Here is a 20,027-nt window from a genome sequence, read left to right on the forward strand (position 1 = left end):
AATTCCTACAGTTGCATTAAGAGGATTACTTGTTTTCCGCATTTTGTTCTTGGCATCATGTTTGCAAACTTTGTGACGTTTTCTTTTAAAAACAAGAAACACTTCACTCTCATTACATTTTTTTTGCTCATTTATCTTTATCTCAGCTTTAATCGAGTTGGTTCGTAACCTTTTACAACGCCGCTTAAGAACGTTGTTTTTCTAATCACACAATTTATTGCATCTTTTTGTAGTTGAAAAATTTAGAGAGATTTCTTTGGTGACGTTTTATTTTTTTAGACAAGTTGAACACTCTTTTTTGTCCTTTCGAGCTTCCTCCTCACGGTTCGTGCCCGTTTCACGTTCTTGTGTCACACGTCCCTGTTCGTCTATGCAGCGCTTTGTTTCACTTCGCATTTAACGATGATGTTCTAAGACGAATAAGAAAGTACAAGTAAAACAGCAACAACTGGCTTGATGCGAACGTACAGATATCGACGGTTCACTCATGTTAGCTGCCCTTTTTTTATCATTCGCAGCACGTACCTTTGGAGAGATAGATTCTGCGTGTCCTACAGAATGAACAGACCGGAATTAGGAAGAAAACAATGCACGCAGCAAACATTATAGCTGGGGCAATCAATTTCGCGTTATTATTGGATCGCATAGGTCATTAGGTCGTGAAGAAGGGCACTGAGTTCTAAGTACCGGCTTTGATATGTGGAGTGGTGTCGCTATACGGGGTTGTGACTTCCAACTCTGCTTCATTTACGTTCTATATCGTGTGGCGCATATCTTCAAGAGGGCCGCAGTCACTGCTGGCTCCATTATTTCGTGCCATAACTGTTGAACTCGCAATCATTTCTTTGTGTCTTACTTGTGCGGTTTGTCGCTTTGACGCAGGCCACTAGCGCAAGCTCCTCCGCAACCATCGCCATCTGTGGGCGTCCCGGGACTGTACGGCGTGAGGCGCCCCATGCTCGCCGCGGATGACCGGCCCCAGGCCAGCGCTACCGGCCTTCTTGGCCACCAGAGGGCGAGAACCACACATGGCCCTTCTGAAAGCCGCGGCGAAAAAGGTTTTTGTTTTCTTTTTCTTCATTATTAGCAAAATAATAATAAATCAAGCAAGTAGCGAAGGTTGCCCCTGCCCCCTTAGTTGTTTGAATAAAAATGCCTTTTTTTTTTAGTTAGGAAAGCGAAAAAAAAATGGGGAGAGTTGCATTCAGTCGCGCAAGGCTTTAAACAGCAAATCTTGACGGTTCTGAAGTTTTATCAGGTTACTTCTAGATGGTTGCTAGGCTTTATCTAGGTGATGCTAGGTTGCTTCTAGATTGCTTCTACGTTCTTTGTTGCCTTTAGTAAGGTGATGCTGGGTTGTTTCCAGGCATTTACTAGGTGTTTAAGTAGGTTATTAGGTCACGGGAACTTATATATATATATATATATATATATATATATATATATATATATATATATATATATATATATATATATATATATATATATATATATATATATATATATATATATATATATATATATATATATATATATATTGTAGTGGAGCATATGCACCAACGCGTATGCGCCTTCGGAAGACAACAAAAAGCCCGTGCTCTGCTTGCGCGAGAGTTTGTGCCGCCTCTGCCAGACTTTCCGTACGCCCATTTTCCGTTGCGACCTCGCTACGACTTCTCGGCTCGAATAAACGTCATCACATTTGGTGGAGGCTGCTGAGATCCCCAAGAAGACCTGGAGCTCCGCTCTCGCAAGTTGCCTGAAAGACTACCGCGAAACATGACTGACGCAGTCGCCAACCAGCCCGTCCCAGCCCAGCCAGCACCATCGGCTGCCCCGTCTACCTGCCCCGGCGCTACTCGCCAACGGGACCCACCAATCTTCAGCGGAAGTGGTGAGAAAGACGTCGAAGACTGGCTCTCCTTGTACGAACGCGTAAGCGCCAGCAACAAGTGGGACGACGGCTCTAAACTCGCCTACGTTATCTTTTACTTGGCAGACGTAGCTAAGCTTTGGTTTACCAACCGCGAAACCGCCATCGCCAACTGGTCCTCCTTTAAGACCCTCGTAACAGAAGCGTTCGGCCGACCAGAGGTCCGCAAGCTTCGCGCTGACCAGCGTCTGCGCCACAGAGCCAAGCAGCCTGGCGAAACGTTTACGAGTTACATTGAGGATGTGCTCGACCTCTGCAGGCGTGTTAACCCATCTATGCCCGAAGAAGAGAAAATTCGGCAGATTCTCAAGGGCATTGAGGATGGCGCATTCCAGATGTTGCTAGCGAAAAGCCCGACCACGGTGGCAATCCTCGTAAGCCTGTGCCAGAGCTTCGATGAATTACGCCGTCAGCGTTCCATCGCCCGAGAGAGTGTCTCACCACCAGATTCGATCTCGGCTGTCGCACTCGCAAATGCCAACGTTCGCCAAGAAAGTCTGTCCAACCAGATCAAAGACTTCATCAGGGAGGAAGTCGCCCGACAGCTCTCCCTGTTGCCGCACAGCGACGCGCCCACCGCAAGTCTGCCTTCGACACTGCAGCAGGCCATACGCACTGAAATTTGTGATGTCCTACCTACAGTGCAGGCCCCTTACACATGCAATTCAGCAGCATCTAATCTCTCAGCTGTCAGCTACGCACCACCTGCACCATCTCCACCTCTCAGCTACGCAGCTGTGGTTGCGCGGCCCCCACCGCATCCAGTATCCTTGTCGGCTCCACTTCCTCCGGCAGCGCCTCCGGTTTACAGGCCCTCACCTCGCTTTTTCCGTCCATCTAATGAGTGGCGCACCCATGACAACCGTCCTATCTGCTTCGCGTGTGGCATCGCTGGCCACATTGCACGCTACTGCCGCCGCCGTCCCACACCTGCGTACGCCTCCTTTGGAACTTCTACCTATGCGTCGCAGCAGGCCACCACGTCTGCATACGAACAGAGGCACTCTGACTCGGATCGTCGCCCATCGACTTCTCGTTTCCCATCTCCTCGTCGCCGATCGCCATCTCCTATGCGTCGTAGACCGCCTCCTGAGGAGGGAAACTAATCAGTGCAGTTCCAGAGGCAAGAGCTGCAACTTCTGCGCAATTATCAAGGCCTCCATTTTCGCCGCAAAATGTTGTTGATGTCAATGTTGAGGGAGTCGCCACACAAGCGTTAATTGATACTGGGGCCGCCGTTTCTGTGATGAACGCAAAATTTTGTCGCAAACTGAAGAAAGTGACCACATCTCTCTGTGGCATCGTGCTGTCCACGGCTAGCGCGCAACGCATTCAGCCCTCGTCTGTGTGTACGGCGCGCATCGTCATCCAAGACGTTTTGTACATCGTCCAATTTTTCGTACTACCATCTTGCTCTCATGACCTCATCCTGGGTTGGGATTTCTTATCAGGTCATGAAGCTATCATCGATTGTTGCGGTGCGGAAGTGTCCCTAGTGCCAAGTTGTGAATTTCCACCGCCCGACCATTCATCACTGCTCTGCAAACTCATCGCTGACGACGACATCACCTTGCCTCCGGAAGCTTCAGTCCCTATTAGCCTTTCATGTGTGGCGCAACCTGACGCCACGGTGGTGTTTACGCCATCCCCTGTTTTTACTGAACGCAAGGGCATCGTGCTCCCATTTGCCGTTCTTACGATTGCGTCTGGTTTAACCGTAATGCTGGTTACCAACCACTGCAACTACCCCATTGGCTTGCTTCGTGGTGAAACGTTAGGATATGTGCAACCTGTCGACCATATCAATGATATTATTCTTCCCGACGAAACGCCATGTCGCATTGCCGCAATCACTCAGGCGTCTGAGCCATCAAGCTCACCAGCCTTCGACAATGCTATTGACGCAGACCTTCCCCCCTCACATCGCAGCCAACTTGTTGCTCTCCTTAACAAGTTTCGCTCTTCTTTCGACTTTCAGAAACCTGCTTTGGGCCGCACCACGACTGTCACTCATACTATTGACACCGGCTCACAATCGCCTCTGCGACAGCGTCCTTACCGCGTTTCTTCCGAAGAGCGCCGCGTCATTACGGAGCAAGTAGATGACATGCTTAAACGTGGAGTCATACAGCCTTCTCAAAGCGCTTGGTCGTCACCCGTGGTTCTGGTAAAGAAAAAAGATGGCACCGTTCGATTTTGCGTGGACTATCGCCGCTTGAACAAGATTACAAAGAAAGACGTCTACCCGCTACCACGAATAGACGATGCTCTTGACTGTTTACAAGGCGCCGAGTACTTCACATCCTTGGATCTGCGTTCTGGGTATTGGCAGGTGCCAATGGCTGAATGTGATCGCCCTAAAACAGCCTTTGTAACGCCGGATGGCCTGTATGAGTTCAAAGTCATGCCATTTGGGCTCTGCAACGCGCCTGCGACGTTTGAATGCATGATAGATACCATATTGCGGGCCCACAAGTGGAAAACTTGCTTGTGTTACCTAGATGACATCGTAGTCTTTTCAGCTGATTTCCCGACACATCTTCATCGTCTCCACGAGATTATGACGTGTCTAGCTTCTGCAGGCCTACAACTTAACACCAAGAAGTGCCACTTCGCAGCCCGAAAACTAACCATCTTGGGACACGTCATCACAAGATACGGTGTTCTTCCGGACCTTGATAAGCTTCGAGCTGTCGCTGACTTCCCAATGCCCACATCACTGAAAGCCCTAAGAAGTTTCGTTGGTCTTTGCTCTTACTTTTGTCGCTTCGTGCGCAACTTCGCGTCCATCATTGCACCTCTGACTAGTCTGCTTTTTGAACAGCAAAGGTATATCTGCATGGTCACCTGCATGTGACGACGCATTTCACCAGCTGCGCCGCCTGCTGACCTCGCCACCTATTCTTCGCCACTACGACCCCACTGCTGCCACAGAAGTTCACACTGATGCAAGCGGCGTTGGTCTTGGCGCAGTTTTGGCACAACGGAAAGGCACCCAAACCGAATACGTAGTCGCTTATGCAAGTCGCGCTCTTAAGAAGGCTGAATTGAATTACTCCGTGACAGAGAAGGAGTGTTTGGCCATAATCTGGGCGCTTGCGAAGTTTCGCCCGTACCTTTACGGCCGTCCTTTCGACGTGGTCATAGACCACCATGCTCTATGCTGGCTGTCCACCTTGAAAGACCCGTCCGGACGTCTGGGGCGTTGGACACTTCGATTGCAGGAATATGACATCCGTGTCGTATATCGTTCCGGTCGCAAGCATGCGGACGCCGATGCACTTTCCCGATCGCCATTAACACCAGATGTGGCTTCTCTTTCACCCCCTTTTACCGCCTTGTCACCACTCGACAGCACTGACATGCTTTCGGAGCAGCGTAAAGACCCATACCTTGCCTTGTTAGTCGACTACCTTACCGATCCGTCTTCTGTCCCTTCCACGAGAGCGCTGCGCCGGCAAGCAGCCCATTTTTCCTTACGTGACAACATTCTGTACCGCCGCAACTACATGCCTGGTGGTCGGAAGTGGCTCCTTGCTTTCCCAACTCATATGCGCTCTGACATCTGCATGAATTTCCATGCAGATCCCCAAAGTGCTCACGCAGGTGTCCTGAAAACCTACGAAAGGCTGCGCCAACGCTATTACTGGCGAGGAATGTATCGTTTTGTGCAGAAATACGTTCAGTCTTGCACCACTTGCCAACAGAACAAAACACCTCCGCGGCACCTTACTGGCATGTTACAGCCGCTCCCGTACCCGGCTCGCCCATTCGACCGCGTGGGTATAGACCTCTATGGCCCACTCCCATATAGTAGCTCTGGAAACCGGTGGATTATTGTCGGAGTCGATCATCTGACACGCTACGCTGAGACTGCAGCTCTACCGGCAGCGACCGCCCATGAAGTTGCACTCTTCATTATCCGCAGCTTCATTCTACGCCATGGTGCTCCGCGGGAATTACTCAGTGATAGGGGTCGAGTGTTCCTGTCGGAGGTCATCCAAGCTATCCTCGCTGAATGCAACATTATCCACCGGAAATCTACCGCATACCATCCACAGACAAATGGTCTTACTGAGTGGTTTAACCGCACACTTGGCGACATGCTGAGGATGTACACCTCCTCCGACCACACTAACTGGGACGCTGTATTGCCCTTTGTTACCTTCGCTTATAACACCGCGACGCAAGCGACTACCGGTTTTTCCCCGTTCTTTCTATTGTACGGCCGCGAACCTTCCCACCCACTCGACACTATACTACCGTACCGCGCTGATGCATCTGAGTGCTCCCCGCTTTCGGAAGTCGCCAGATACGCTGAAGACTGCCGTCAGTTGGCTCGGTCTCTGACAAGTGAGGCTCAAGGTCTACAAAAAATCCGACATATTACGCTCATCACATAGCGCCTACGTTTCGTACTGGCTCCCTCGTGTGGCTTTGGGTGCCCCCGCACGTTCCTGGCCTGTCTTCTAAACTTCTGGCCCGGTACCATGGTCCATACCGTGTCATTGACGCAACCTCGCCGGTGAATTACATCATCGAGCCCCTAACACAATCACCAGATTTGCGCCGTCGACGACGCGAGACCGTACACGTCGACCGTCTCAAGCCTTACTACGACCCCCTCATTGTGCCTACTCCCTGAGTCGCCAGGATGGCTACCCTTCACCCCGGGGGTATTGTAGTGGAGCATACGCACCAACGCGTATGCGCCTTCGGAAGACAACAAAAAGCCCGTGCTCTGCTTGCGCGAGAGTTTGTGCCGCCTCTGCCAGACTTGCCGTACGCCCACTTTCTGTTGCGACCTCGCTACGACTTCTCGGCTCGAATAAACGTCATCACATTATATATATATATATATATATATATATATATATATATATATATATATATATATATATATATATATATATATATATATATATATATATATATATAAACAGACCACGTGTCGGTTTCGAATTATGATAATTGTATGTACACATTGTACACAATAAATCTTTTACGTACGATGGGCTTAAAGAGCCTTGCTGTTAAAAAAAAAGTTGTGTTTGCATATACACCTTCTGCGTTGGTCACTTTACACGTTCTTGTTTTAACACGTCAAACGTGCAAGCTAGGTGCGCACTTTCGATGTAGTTAGATCTATACTCCCCACAAATGTTAAACAAAACATGGAAGTACTCTCATCACGTTATGATTTATCCGTGTTTGCGGCGCGCGTAGCATTTTCGCTGGACAATCAGTTTCTTTATTTTTCTTTCTTTCTTTCTTTCTTTCTTTCATTTATTTGTTTTTTATTTATTTCCTTTTTCCTTCTTTCTCGATCACTGTACTCGTATGTAGTTCAGCGTTTAACGCGTCACTGCATGAATGTGTGTTCTTTTCTGTTTCAAGTGGTTAAAAATTCGTGCGCACAAATTAGCATCAATTACAGCGAATTGCATAATATCTTCAACAGCGTATTCTTCAATTAAAAACGTAAATTTCGAAGATTGTCTGGTGTTCTCGTAATCGCTTGCGAGAAGGGATTCGGAAAGAATCTTCGTACGTGCGTTCTGACACGCTTGCATCGTCAGGCTTCCTAGCGGTTTTTGTTGGTGTTATGGCACTAACCATGCTGTATAATCCGGCTGCATAAACATAGCTTGACTAAACGCATTAAGAAAACGAGAAAAACCGGATCACGTTTTGTTCAACAGGGCATCAAATGTTTGAAGGATTAAAAATGGTACCAGCTCTTGTGCTACTCTAATACGCTGGACGCTTAGTGGCTCTGTTCTTATACGTTATACTCTCTCAGAGCTTTGTGAAAACGAGCTGGAAATGAAGCCAGGGAAATTAGAGATGACGTGTTATGTACTGTTTTAAGCGGATTGTAGTAATTGTGATGCGAATGTGAAGTATTTAGAGTGGACGAAAAGACAACTTGCCCCGTGAAGGGACAGAAGCCGCGACCTTCGGATTACGTGCCCGAAGTTCTTAGAAAGCTAGCTGCGGCAATGGTAAGCCCCCGTCCTGTTGAGAACTTGCCAACAAAAGCACGTGACCGAGAGAAAAAAGCTGAGCCCTGTCTTTCTGAGAATTTCGTCAGCAAAGCAAAGTGCCAAGAATCCACCAAATTTTAGGACCTCGCATGATCCTCCACCATCGCTGAGCATGCTACTCCGCAAGCAGATAACGGTTATTTTATGCGTGTAGACGCGTCTTAAGAAAATTCAAAGAGCGAAGAAGTTCGCTGCGTTGATATTCGAAGTATTGTTGCTGCTATCAACGTTCTTACTTTTTTTTTGGATACATTAACAAGAACGTTTTGACCATTGAAGTAAAAAGAAAACGTGCTCAATAGTTTTTTTTTTATTTTCATAACTGAGCAATGCATGTTAGCAAACCAGATAGCTTTTTTTTTTACAAGTCTCCTTGACCTTGCTTTCTTCTTTTTCAGTCATCGTTAAAGTGAAACAAGCCTGCGCCAGAACGATTCTAAAACTTCCAATGTCACTCACAACGTAAATCTCTCGTTCATTATTTTGTCATGGTACAACAAGCAAAGACACCTGTTGCTTTGCTGAAGAAGGCTCAGCGATCGCTTAGAGGTTCTTTGCAAAATTTAGCTCGAACAAACAACCTTCAAAGAAGGAGTTATGTAAGCATATTGTAAAAAAAAAAAAAAAACGTGGCAGTGAATCTAACGAGCAGAAACTGCAGCATGGTTGTCTTCAGATTACATGTGTTCAAACAGTCGTGTGTGTTCACAAATAAGTATAGCTAGCAAGCCACAAAAACCGACGCCTGTGCAAACAGTCTCGTTGTCATTGGAAGTGCCGTGTAATACTGGACAGCAACAAATTTCAATTTCTGAGTCACCTTTTATATTGTGTTACGTGTTATTGCATCCTCCTTTATTCCGAAAGAAAGTAAATAATAATAGAGTTGCGCAACATTGCAGCTATTCATCTTCACAGCACTGCTAGCTCCTTCGTCATTTCGCGCGGAGGAAATTTCGTTAAGGCGCACAAAAGGGATGTGACGCACGTGGAGCCGTAATATCACGTGTAGGGAAGCCCTGAATAAAAAGCAGGAAGCGCGCTATAAATATAAAATGTGCGAAGAGCGCGCAGTTCTCTGTTCGGCACGAAATACCATATCACTGTAATAAAGAAAAAAAAACGAAAGCATGCCAAACAGAAGCGCGTCCTCACTGATAGCAACAATGGTGGATCCCCTGTGCAAGGCACAGAGCCCCCCCCCCCCCCTTGCGGGGCTCTGCAAACACACGCACAGTTTCCCTCGGGGGCAGGAGTGAGCGTTGGGCCCAAAATTAAAGGACAAGCTGGTGCGTTCTCTTAAACTTGGGTTTTGTTCATACTTCCGTAAAGGGGGGTCGTCATTGTTCTGCATGTTGAAACTATGCTGCCTCCTTCTATTTCTTTTTCGCACACAATACCGTTCCTGATTGCGTTGCGTGACGGCCGAGCCACCTCGTTATATGTGGAATGAGTTTTTCTTCCTTTGACGAAGCTTGTCTGACCCCTCTGTTTTTATTTCTTACATCTCGACAAGTTTTCTTCTTTCCTACAAGGTCGTTGCTTTTTATTTCTCGCTTTGTTTGCATGGTGACAATGAGAAGCAAGCAGAGTTTGCTGATACATTTTCTTCCAGTCTATTCTCTCATAAGGGCGTGCTGTTCGCGCTCGTTTATCGTTATTTCAACTGCGTACAATAAATATCTGCTTTTAGGGGTAAAGCTCCTTAAGGCGTCGGTCTGTACATCCTCCGATATTTTACGAAGCCGCCGGTGGCACACATCCGCTCTAGAGCGGGTATGCGCCACAAGAAATGCTAGATGCGAGATGGCGGTACTTGGAGTGTTCACTAGACGGACGCACAGACGGAAGGACAGACGGACTAGAACACGGACGGCAAGATGGACGAACATGCGGACGTACGGACGGATGGACGGATGAATGGACGGACAAACGAATGAATGGACTCACGGACGGACACACGGGCAGACGGGTGGATACATAGATGGACGCACGGATGGTCGCGCGGACGGACGAAAGCAAGAACGAACGGACGGACGCTTGACCCCATTCATCATTATTATTCACTCCGTGTATATGCCGTGATTTTTTTTTTCATTTTGCTGAGCATATTAACAAGATGCAGCAGGAGAGTAGAGCCCACTGAAATGAAAGCACCCAAATAATTTCACGTTTTGGTAACTCCAACTACGGTGGGGCCACCGAGAAATGACCGGCTGCGTTCTTTCACGCATGGCTGAAGTGACACAAAAATACTTCGATGTCATTAAATACCACAGTACTCGAAATCGAGACAAAATGTTTTATATCAATTCTTCCTCACTTGCAGGCTGTGTTGATTGATCAAGGCATTTCTAAAAAGAAACATAGCAGGTATGACTTGAAATAATCAGTTACGCATCACATCATGCTTTGATTGAAAAGTATGCACACGCACGCACACACACCTGCGCACACACGCTTATGTGCACTCTCTCTCTCTCTCTTTTATAAACGCATACATACATACATACATACATACATACATACATACATACATACATACATACATACATACATACATACATACATACATACATACATACATACATACATACATACATACATACATACATACATACATACATACATACATACATACATACATACATACATACATACATACATACATACATACATAAAAGAGCATCGCGCCGATGCTATAGCTGAGACAGTAATTCGCGCATGAAGTCACTTTGTAGAAGCGACGGTGCCTCGCAGAGTCACTCGCTGACGTATGGCTTATTGCGCACTACGTGCACAAGCTCAGGTCGGTGCTGGCGACGCCTTGAACAGTTTGGGCTATCCGGGACGACTTCATAGGTAACGTCACTTAGTAGTCGCAGCACTCGATAAGGTTCGAAGTATCTTCTGAGAAATTTTTTAGATAGTCCCCGTCTTCGTACAGGCGTCCACACCCATACCCTGTCCCTGGTTTCGTACGTTACAGGTGTATGACGTTGGTTATAGCGGCCTGCGTCGTACTCTTGCTGTTGGTATATTCGCAGACGTGCGAGCTGCCTGGATTCCTCTGCGCGTTGAGTAAACGCGTCAGGACTCGTTTCGTTGTCATTGCATTCGTGTGGCAGCATCGCGTCTAACATCGTTCTTACTTCTCGTCCGTGAACAAGGCTGAATGGGGTCATCCGTGTGGTTTCTTGTTTCGCAGTATTGTATGCGAACGTTATGTAAGGGAAAATCTCATCCCAGTTTTTGTGTTCGATGTCCACATACATTGAAAGAATGTCTTCCAGAGTTTTGTTAAGTCGCTTGGTCAACCCGTTGGTTTGTGGATGGTAAGCTGTCGACTTGCGATGAATAGTACCGCTGAGCACCAACACATGATCTAAAAGTGCGGCCGTGAATGCGGTTCCGCGATCTGTTATAACGATCGATGGCGCACCGTGTCTCAGCACAATGTTCTCTATAAAGAACCGAACTACCTCCTCTGCTGTGCCACTCTGGATGGCTTTTGTCTCGGCATAGCGAGTAAGGTAGTCGGTCGCCACTATAACCCAGCGGTTACCAACACTAGAGGTGGGAAGTGGGCCCAAAAGGTCCATTCCGATCTGGTCAGATGGCGTTGTCAGGATCTGGACAGGGTGTAGCAAACCGGCTCGTTTCGTTGGAGGTGACTTGCGCCGCTGGCAATCGAGGCAGGTCCGGACATGATGCTTCACGGCAGTGGTGAGTCTAGGCCAGTAATATCTGCCTCGAACTTTGCTTAGTGTGCGCGTGTAGCCTAAATGTCCAGATGTTACCTCGTTGTGGCACGCTTGCAACACCTCAGAACGAAGAGTGGTAGGGACGAAAAGCAGGTAGGTGGACCCGTCTGACGAGAGGTTCATTTTGTAAAGGACATTGTTTCGCAGACAGAACGACGATAGTCCTCTTGTAAAGGCTTTGGGTGCATTCTGGCTTTGTCCTTCTAAATAATTAATCAAGCCAAGTAGCTCAGGATCGTCATGCTGGTGATCTGCGATGGTTGACGTGTCGAGGATTCCGAGGAACGCTGTCTCTTCATCAAAAGCAGCAGCTGACTCTATTGGTGATCGAGATAGGCAGTCGGCGTCCGTGTGTCGTTTTCCCGACTTATACACCATCGTTATATTAAACTCCTGTAGTCTAAGGCTCCAGCGTGCCAATCGCCCGGAAAGATCTTTCAGACTTGTTAACCAACACAACGAATGGTGGTCACCGATAACCTTGATTGGGCGGCCGTACATGTATGGGCGAAATTTCATAACTGCCCACACCACGGCGAGGCATTCCTTTTCAGTGTTCGAGTAATTTGCTTCTGTGCGTGACAGAGTTCTGCTTGCGTAAGCGATCACTCTTTCCTCGTCGTCCTGGCGCTGCACAAGCACAGCTCCGAGGCCAACATTGCTGGCGTCAGTATGGAGCACTGTAGGGGCCGTGTCATTAAAATAGGCAAGCATGGGGGTGTTCTGTAGACGTTGCCGCAAGTCATTGAAAGCATCTTCCTGTTCGTCGGCCCAAACAAATGCAACGTCATCCCTCGTGAGACGAGTTAAAGGTGACGCAATGCGCGCAAAATCTGGAATAAACCGCCGATAATATGCACAGAGACCCAGAAAACGCCTCACTGCCTTTTTATCTGATGGTGTTGGAAACTGTGAGACGGCGGCAACTTTTTCGGGGTCTGGACGAACTCCTGCGTAACTGACCACATGGCCAAGAAACTGCAGTTCCTCAAAGCAGAAGTGACATTTCTCCGGCTTCAGCGTCAGGCCTGCGGCCAGTATGGCCTGCAAGACCATTTGCAATCGTTCAAGGTGTTCGTCAAACGTTGTAGAAAACACAATGACGTCGTCAAGGTATACTAGGCAGGTTCTCCATTTAAGCCCAGAGAGAACGGTGTCCATGAGACGCTGGAAAGTAGCAGGCGTGGAGCACAAGCCAAATTGTAAAACCTTAAATTCGTACAGTCCGTCTGGCGTCACGAAAGCGGTTTTTTCACGATCCCTGGGGTCTACTTCAATTTGCCAATATCCGCTATTTAAGTCCATAAAAGAGAAGTAACCTGCGTTTCGAAGCCTCTCAATTGAATCATCTATGCGGGGAGGCAGGTACACGTCCTTTTTTGTAACCTGATTTACCTTTCGATAGTCCACACAGAAACGCAGGCTGCCGTCCTTTTTTTTCACTAGAACAACAGGTGATGCACAGGGGCTTTTCGACGGTTGAATGACGTCGTCTTCAAGCATTTTTGTTACCTGCTGTTCTATCGCTTCTCGTTCTTTTGAAGCCACACGGTACGGATTTTGATGGATTGGTCTAGCCGTGCCCTCTGTGGTCAAGGACGTGCGGCCAACTTTCGAGGTCGACGCAAAACAGTCGTAGAACTCGTCTAGCAGCACAAGCAGGCGTTCCCGCTGTGGCTGAGTTAAAGTAGGGCTGACGTCAAGGTTAGGTGCTAGGTCACGTGGGTCTTGTGCAGGTGTTGCTTCGAGTGCTGAAAAGCAGTCATGAACATCTGCGACCTCGTCGAAATGTGCCAACGTTGTGCCTTTTGGAAGGTGCCGTCGCTCGGAGGTGAAATTGGTCAACAGCAAGTTCGTTCGGCCGTCGGTGACATTGACTATTCCTCGGGCTACGGAAATTCCTTGTGTGAAAAGCAGCGAGGTTAGTTGGTCGGCGACTCCTTCACCGTCGAACGGTACGTCACATGCTACTTAAACGAGGATACATGATCGAGGCGGCACGACTATATTGTGGTCTTTGAGACGAAAGGATTTGTGCTCTGGTGATGTAGGATCAGTCAGACGAGCATTCTCGTAAAATGAAACCACGTGGTCCGGGATGTTGATTATTGCGCCATGCTCCCTGAGAAAGTCCATTCCTATAATTAAATTTTTGCAGCACTCTGGGAGAACAATGAAAGTCGCGATGAAAGAAGAATCTCCTAGCTGATTCTTGCTGTGCATCTTTCAGTAGGGAGCAGCAATTGACCACCCGCTGTTCTTATATGTGGTCCTGTCCATGGCGTTTTTACTTTTCTAAGATGATCAGCCAGCTTCTGACTCATTATGGAAAAATCAGCACCCGTATCGACTAAGGCCGTCACTTGCTCTCCATCAATAATTACATTAAGGTCGGCGCTCACCATTTCGTCGTTGTTAATATTCGTCGGCGTCGAGTCGTTCTGTAGCGGCAGTACTGGGGACTTTTTATCGTCTTATGGTCGGGCTGCGACCTTACCTCGAGAGGTCGCCGCCTTTAGTTTCCCCGGTAAGGGCTGAGCGACCTTGTTTCCTGAAGGTCAGCAAAAGTACGTCGATTCGGTGACGATGTCTGAGCAGGGGATGGAGAGCGTGACCTGTGGGCGGATCTGGGCTGGCGATTAGGAAGCGACTCGTGATAGGGAGACCACGTTGTTGAAGGTCCTCGAAAACCAGGGTCGTCATGGCGAAATATGTAGTCGTCGTTGGCATGGTGACCGTCGTACCCTGGCCGAGACGGGCGAAGCGATGTGTCGCGGAACCAACAATAGCGAGCTATATGGCCGGCACCACCACAGTTGAAGCAGAGAGGGCGCCGATCGACGGTGCGCCAAGCGTCCGTTCCTCGAAATTGTGGGCGTCTTATGTCCTCTCGTGGTGGTGAGTAAGGCTCGGCAAGTGGTGGCTGGTGGCATGGAGACATCGGAGACATGGTCCGACGTCTGAAAGCCTCCTGCAATGGTTGCGACGACGGTGCGGCTGTGGGTGGCTGGTAGTATGATGTAATAGGCGGTACGGGTGGTGGACGGCGGACAGCGTCGGCGTAACTCAGTTGACGCAGATCGCGACCGAGATCAGCTGCTGAAAAAGCGTGCCTAAGTTCTTCACGAACGACTGTGGCAACGGCGGTCACTGGTGTATCCACTGGAGGAGTCCAAAGCTTTTGAATTTCTTCTCGGACAATATCTCTGATCAGGTCACGTAGGGAGCCCTGATTGTCCAGAGTCACTGAAGCGGCGTTGATTGGAGTGGTAGTGGACGAGTGATCATATTGCCTCGATCTTTGGTGCAGAGCACGCTCAATGGCAGTGGCTTCTCTTATAAAATCGGCCACGGTTGTTGGGGCATTGCGCACAAGTCCAGCGAATAGTTGTTCTTTCACGCCACGCATAAGGTAGCGCAACTTCTTCTCCTCGGACATGTTGGGATCAGCCCGACGACAGAGGCGCGTCACGTCTTCAGCAAACATTGCCACAGTTTCGTTAGGTTTTTGAAGCCTTAACTCGAGCAACTGCTGAGCCCGCTCTCGACGGTCGACGCTTGCAAAGGTGTCATTCAGCTGCTGATGAAACTCATCCCATGTGGATATACGGCCTTCTCAATTCTCGAGCCACGTGTGAGCGCCGTCATCGAGAGTGAAATACGTGCGGGCGAGCTTCTGTTGAGCATTCCACTGGTTGATGTCGGCAACGCGTTCGTAATGCTCAAGCCAATCTTCAACATCTTCATGTGGGGCACCACTGAAGTGATCAGGCACAAGCGGCTGATGAAGTGTTACCTGGGCTGGATTGGAAACGGGGCTGCCTTGTATCCCTTGGACCAACTGTGGCTGGCTAGCGGAGGCCATTGGTAGAGGTACGTAATGCCTGGTAGAATGTTCGTCGAAGGAGGTCAGCTGAGGAGATAGGCCTAGCAACCACCGACTGAAGCGGTGCACTGGTGTCGTAACAGGTGGTTGCGTGTCGGGACTTGATGAACGGCTCCCAAATGGGGTGTTGAGCATCGGCAGGCTTGCAACCCAGCGCCTCCACCAGTGTCGTGGTTCAACGTAAGCAGTGCACAGGGACGTTGAGTCCGAGAACCGACGGCGTGTGTTTTTATGCAGGAGCCAAGAGCAGGCGAGCAAAACAAAAGCACGTCGTCTTCTTCAGTCCTTTTTTCACGAGGCTGTTGGCGCGCACATCGTCTTCGTTCTTTGTTTCGGGCGCGGCAATACATACATACATACATACATACATACATACATACATACATACATACATACATACATACATGCGTACATACATACATACATACGTACATACATACATACATTCATACATACATACATAAATACATACATACATACATACATACATACATACATACATACATACATACATACATACATACATACATACATACATAAATACATACATACATACATACATACATACATACATACATACATACATACATACATACATACATACATACATACATACATACATACATACATACATACGTACGTACATACATACATACGTACGTACGTACGTACATACATACATACATACATACATACATACATACATACATACATACATACATACATACATACATACATACATACATACATACTAAGAGAGAAAGAGGCACGCACACACAATAGAACATCTTTAAGCACGTCCCGCGTGCTACAAATAACTGGGCTGATTCAAAGGACGTGGATTGGGAGGGATCCCTCTGACGGAAAGAGTGATTTTTCGTTCACGTTAATTTCTTTCAATTTTTAAGTGAGAATCATTACATTATAGTTGTGAAGTCACAAATAATGCATTCTGTGCTTTCCAATTGGCTCTATGGGCCTGCTGGTTTCATTACTAGTGCATAAAAGCAACACGAATACTCCAGTCTGAAATTTTTTGCTTGCTGTGCATTGAATTGAATATAAACCGAGGACTATAGCTGTGATGTGCCATAATATACTGAGAGCAAATAGTTTTAACTTTGGTTACATAGCGCTTGCTGCATATTTCAGAAATGCTGCACGTTTTTATTTTCTAGCCCTTGTTCAAAATTTAAAAAAAGTAAGATGAAGGAAAAGGGAGCCTTAATGGGGCTTTCGCCAGCAGAATTGATTGTACAGCCGGATGTCATGAATGGAATTGCTGCTTTTGCAAAGCTATAGTGTTCGAAGCAGTAGCGGCAGAATTGATGACACACCAGTCCAGCTTCTAAGAGAACCACTTCGAACAAACTGCCGCAAAAACCAAACGCAACGAAAAGCCAGTTCTTGAACTCGACCATTGGTTGCGCACGCTTATGCTAGTACCGGATAAATTGAATTCTATTTCTTGACTAAGGTCGTTAAAAGTGCCGTAATTGTGGGCGGAACGGAACTAAACTACTCCACCGCTATGGTGCATTTTCCCAAACATTTTTTTTCCTTCTCGCTATTTTTGTGAGTGGTGCACATCGAATGAACAGGATCATCGCCTTGGATGTCCTTGAAGTGCCAAGCTTTCTTGTCGGCTATATAACGACCTCTCCACTAGGAGCCCATATGTCGCAAGTAAAACAAATGACAAATGCGTTAGCATTTGTTTCCTGCCACTTTTTGGCGAGAGAAGCAATTCTAAGAAACACGAAATGAACATTTAATCAAAGTCTATCCCAAAACAGTGCCGGAATAGTATGCGAGTACGGCAGAGTGCTTTTTTTTTTAGGGCGACATTGCGAACGCGTATTGATTTTTTGTCAGCATCTCAAAATGGTTTTCACCTCGTAGCCTTGCCCGTATGTGATGGGTACTACTCCCGCTTCTGCTTGATTTTGCATTTGAAATTTTATTCCGCAATAAGAATAACTTACGAGAATGGCAAGTAAAAGCTGCAAAACAATTATTATTGTTTTATTTTTGCGCGCAACTGAACAAAAGCCTTATGTTTGTTTCACGTCACACTAGTATATTATTATTATTATTATTATTATTATTATTATTATTATTATTATTATTATTATTATTATTATTATTATTATTATTATTATTATTATTATTATTATTATTCATAAAGCCCTCGTTTGACCGTCATGGCTGTTTGTCCTAATCTTTGAAATGCACGTTTTTTAAAAACATAGATTGTTGCCATGATTGCCCATTTACAACCTTTCGCTACGCTACCTGCAAAGACAATGACATTTTGTACGTGTGTGCATTATATGCCTTCGTTTATAGCGCCAGGTAACGGCTTTCGTTTAGTACGCACCGTAGACAGACACACTGATAAAGATGAGGAACAACAAGACTAACCAGCGTATATCTACAAGTGGCCACCGTGTACTCGGAAAAGAGTAAGGGGTCCCAAAGCAACTAACGAGAAGACGTCAATGAAAACAAATAGGCTTCGATGTGCACTCAACCAAGATGACTGGAACGTGAAAACCATTATCGTCTTCACAATCTTTGCATTGGTCCTCCACTTCCGCTCCCCTCCTAAATACGTCTGCACTGCCTCGAGGATCGGAGTTACTTCGCCTGGTTTCGCACTGCCTTCGTGATCGGCCCAGCATTGACCAAGCTACGATGTCGTTCGATGACCTCATAATGTGATGTCTCGTGAAGCGATGTCACAAACAACATAGTGACGTTACAAAAATTGGCGGCCGGTTCCGTCTTGATGACGTCATGTCGATGTGAATCACGTGACATCACAATCACGTTGTCACGTCACAACACCACGTGGCGTCACAAAAAAATCATACGTTATTGCAACACTCTTGTTCACGGTGCCGACACGGGACGCCGGAGAATTTCCACGTCTGATGGGACATCAAAGGTATTCGTCTTGATGTTGATGTATTTACATCACAAAACCACTATCCGAAAGCAACAGACAAACATATTTAGTGGCCCATCACCACGTGCCTTTTATTCCCGGTTGTCCCAGGAAACGATAGCTGGGTCTTCGTAGTGGCCCGCCTTGAAGTTCTTGTGGGATAATGCCTAATAATATATTGCAAAAAAAAAGCGTTTGAAACATTGTTCTCAGACACATGAATGAGAATTGGGGATTTTTCGTTTACTTTATCTTTTCTTTTTCTAAAGGGATGTAGGACGTAATGTTGGATTTGCCGCGCATAAGCTAGTGACGTGGTGGTTCATTCTTTATAGAAAGAAAAGCCCTAATGCTTGAATCAATGTCGTGGCATTTCTTGTTTCCATGTGGTCGAAAAGACAAGTAGCCCAGAAGCCCTCATTTGAACGGCGGAACAAAGTAATACAACCATGTAGCCCATCGTGGGTCTTTAACATCGGTTATGACTCTTTGTCATACGCACAATTATTCTGAGATACGTCTTACTTTTTAATCAGGAATCGTCTTTCATAACGCGTGCTTTTCTGTCAAAAGCTCGAATCCAGTGGTAAAGTGGCGAATATTTCCGAAGATGTGCCAATGAAAAAACCCCCCACACGCTGAATTTCAATGCAAGGGATAGAAGATTTCAGAGGGCAGTATTTCACCCAGTTTGCAAAACAACTTAGAAGAACTGAGCGAGCTTATTAAATATATATGCAAAAGTTTACGGAACTTGAAAAAAAAACATTTACGCTTTGGATTGCGAAATTTTTTTGCGTCGTGGTGAAGTCTAATATGACGTTTCTGTAGAGACTTCCATCCTATTTACTCCTACGACTGAGAAAAAAATATTAAAAAGTCATCGTGTCTATGCCTGTCGAAAAATCACCACTGTGAAGGTCTCAGAATAACCTGCGGCTGTTGCGATTTTCTAGCCTACAGGATCATGAGCCTTAATCCGATTGAACTACTTTTAAATGAGGCCGTCATTGTCGAGACTACAATCCACGACATCGTACTCGGAGGTGGAACACTAAAATTTCTGCAACACCACGTTGAGTGAAGTCTCGATGGGACAGTGGTTTTCACAACATATATTTGGGTTGTTTTCACAACATCTTTTACAACATTTTGATCTATTCTATTGGCGCATTATATGCTTCTTTTTTTCTCTAACTCCCTATTTCTCTTTTTTTCTTTTCTTTCTTTATTTCTTTCTTTCTCTTCCTGTTTATATTTTCTTTTTGTTTGTGCTTCTTTCTATCCATCTCTGCTGCGAAGCTGCCTTAATTATCAATCGATTAACAGATAATTTACGGCAATATGACAGCTGTCATTGGTAATGTTGTTTTTATTATCTTACCTCCGTTATTTGTAATATTCAATCTTATATCTTGTCTCAGCCTACCCATCCTAATCTGTTACC

At 46.6% G+C, this 20,027-nt stretch overlaps 1 protein-coding gene across 2 annotated transcripts in view; it reads left to right on the forward strand.

Moving 5' to 3' along the window:
- LOC142817694 (suppressor of lurcher protein 1-like) overlaps window positions 1-20,027 on the forward strand; it is a 413,217-nt gene that overhangs the window by 117,523 nt on the left and 275,667 nt on the right. For both annotated transcript variants that reach the window (XM_075895045.1, XM_075895044.1), the window contains exon 2: window positions 883-1,058. In XM_075895045.1, coding sequence (XP_075751160.1) covers window positions 969-1,058 — 90 coding nt within the window. In that variant the 5' untranslated portion in view covers window positions 883-968. The remainder of the gene's footprint in view (window positions 1-882; window positions 1,059-20,027) is intronic.

Source organism: Rhipicephalus microplus, chromosome 5 (assembly GCF_043290135.1).
Source record: "Rhipicephalus microplus isolate Deutch F79 chromosome 5, USDA_Rmic, whole genome shotgun sequence".
NCBI classification, from domain to species: domain Eukaryota; kingdom Metazoa; phylum Arthropoda; class Arachnida; order Ixodida; family Ixodidae; genus Rhipicephalus; species Rhipicephalus microplus.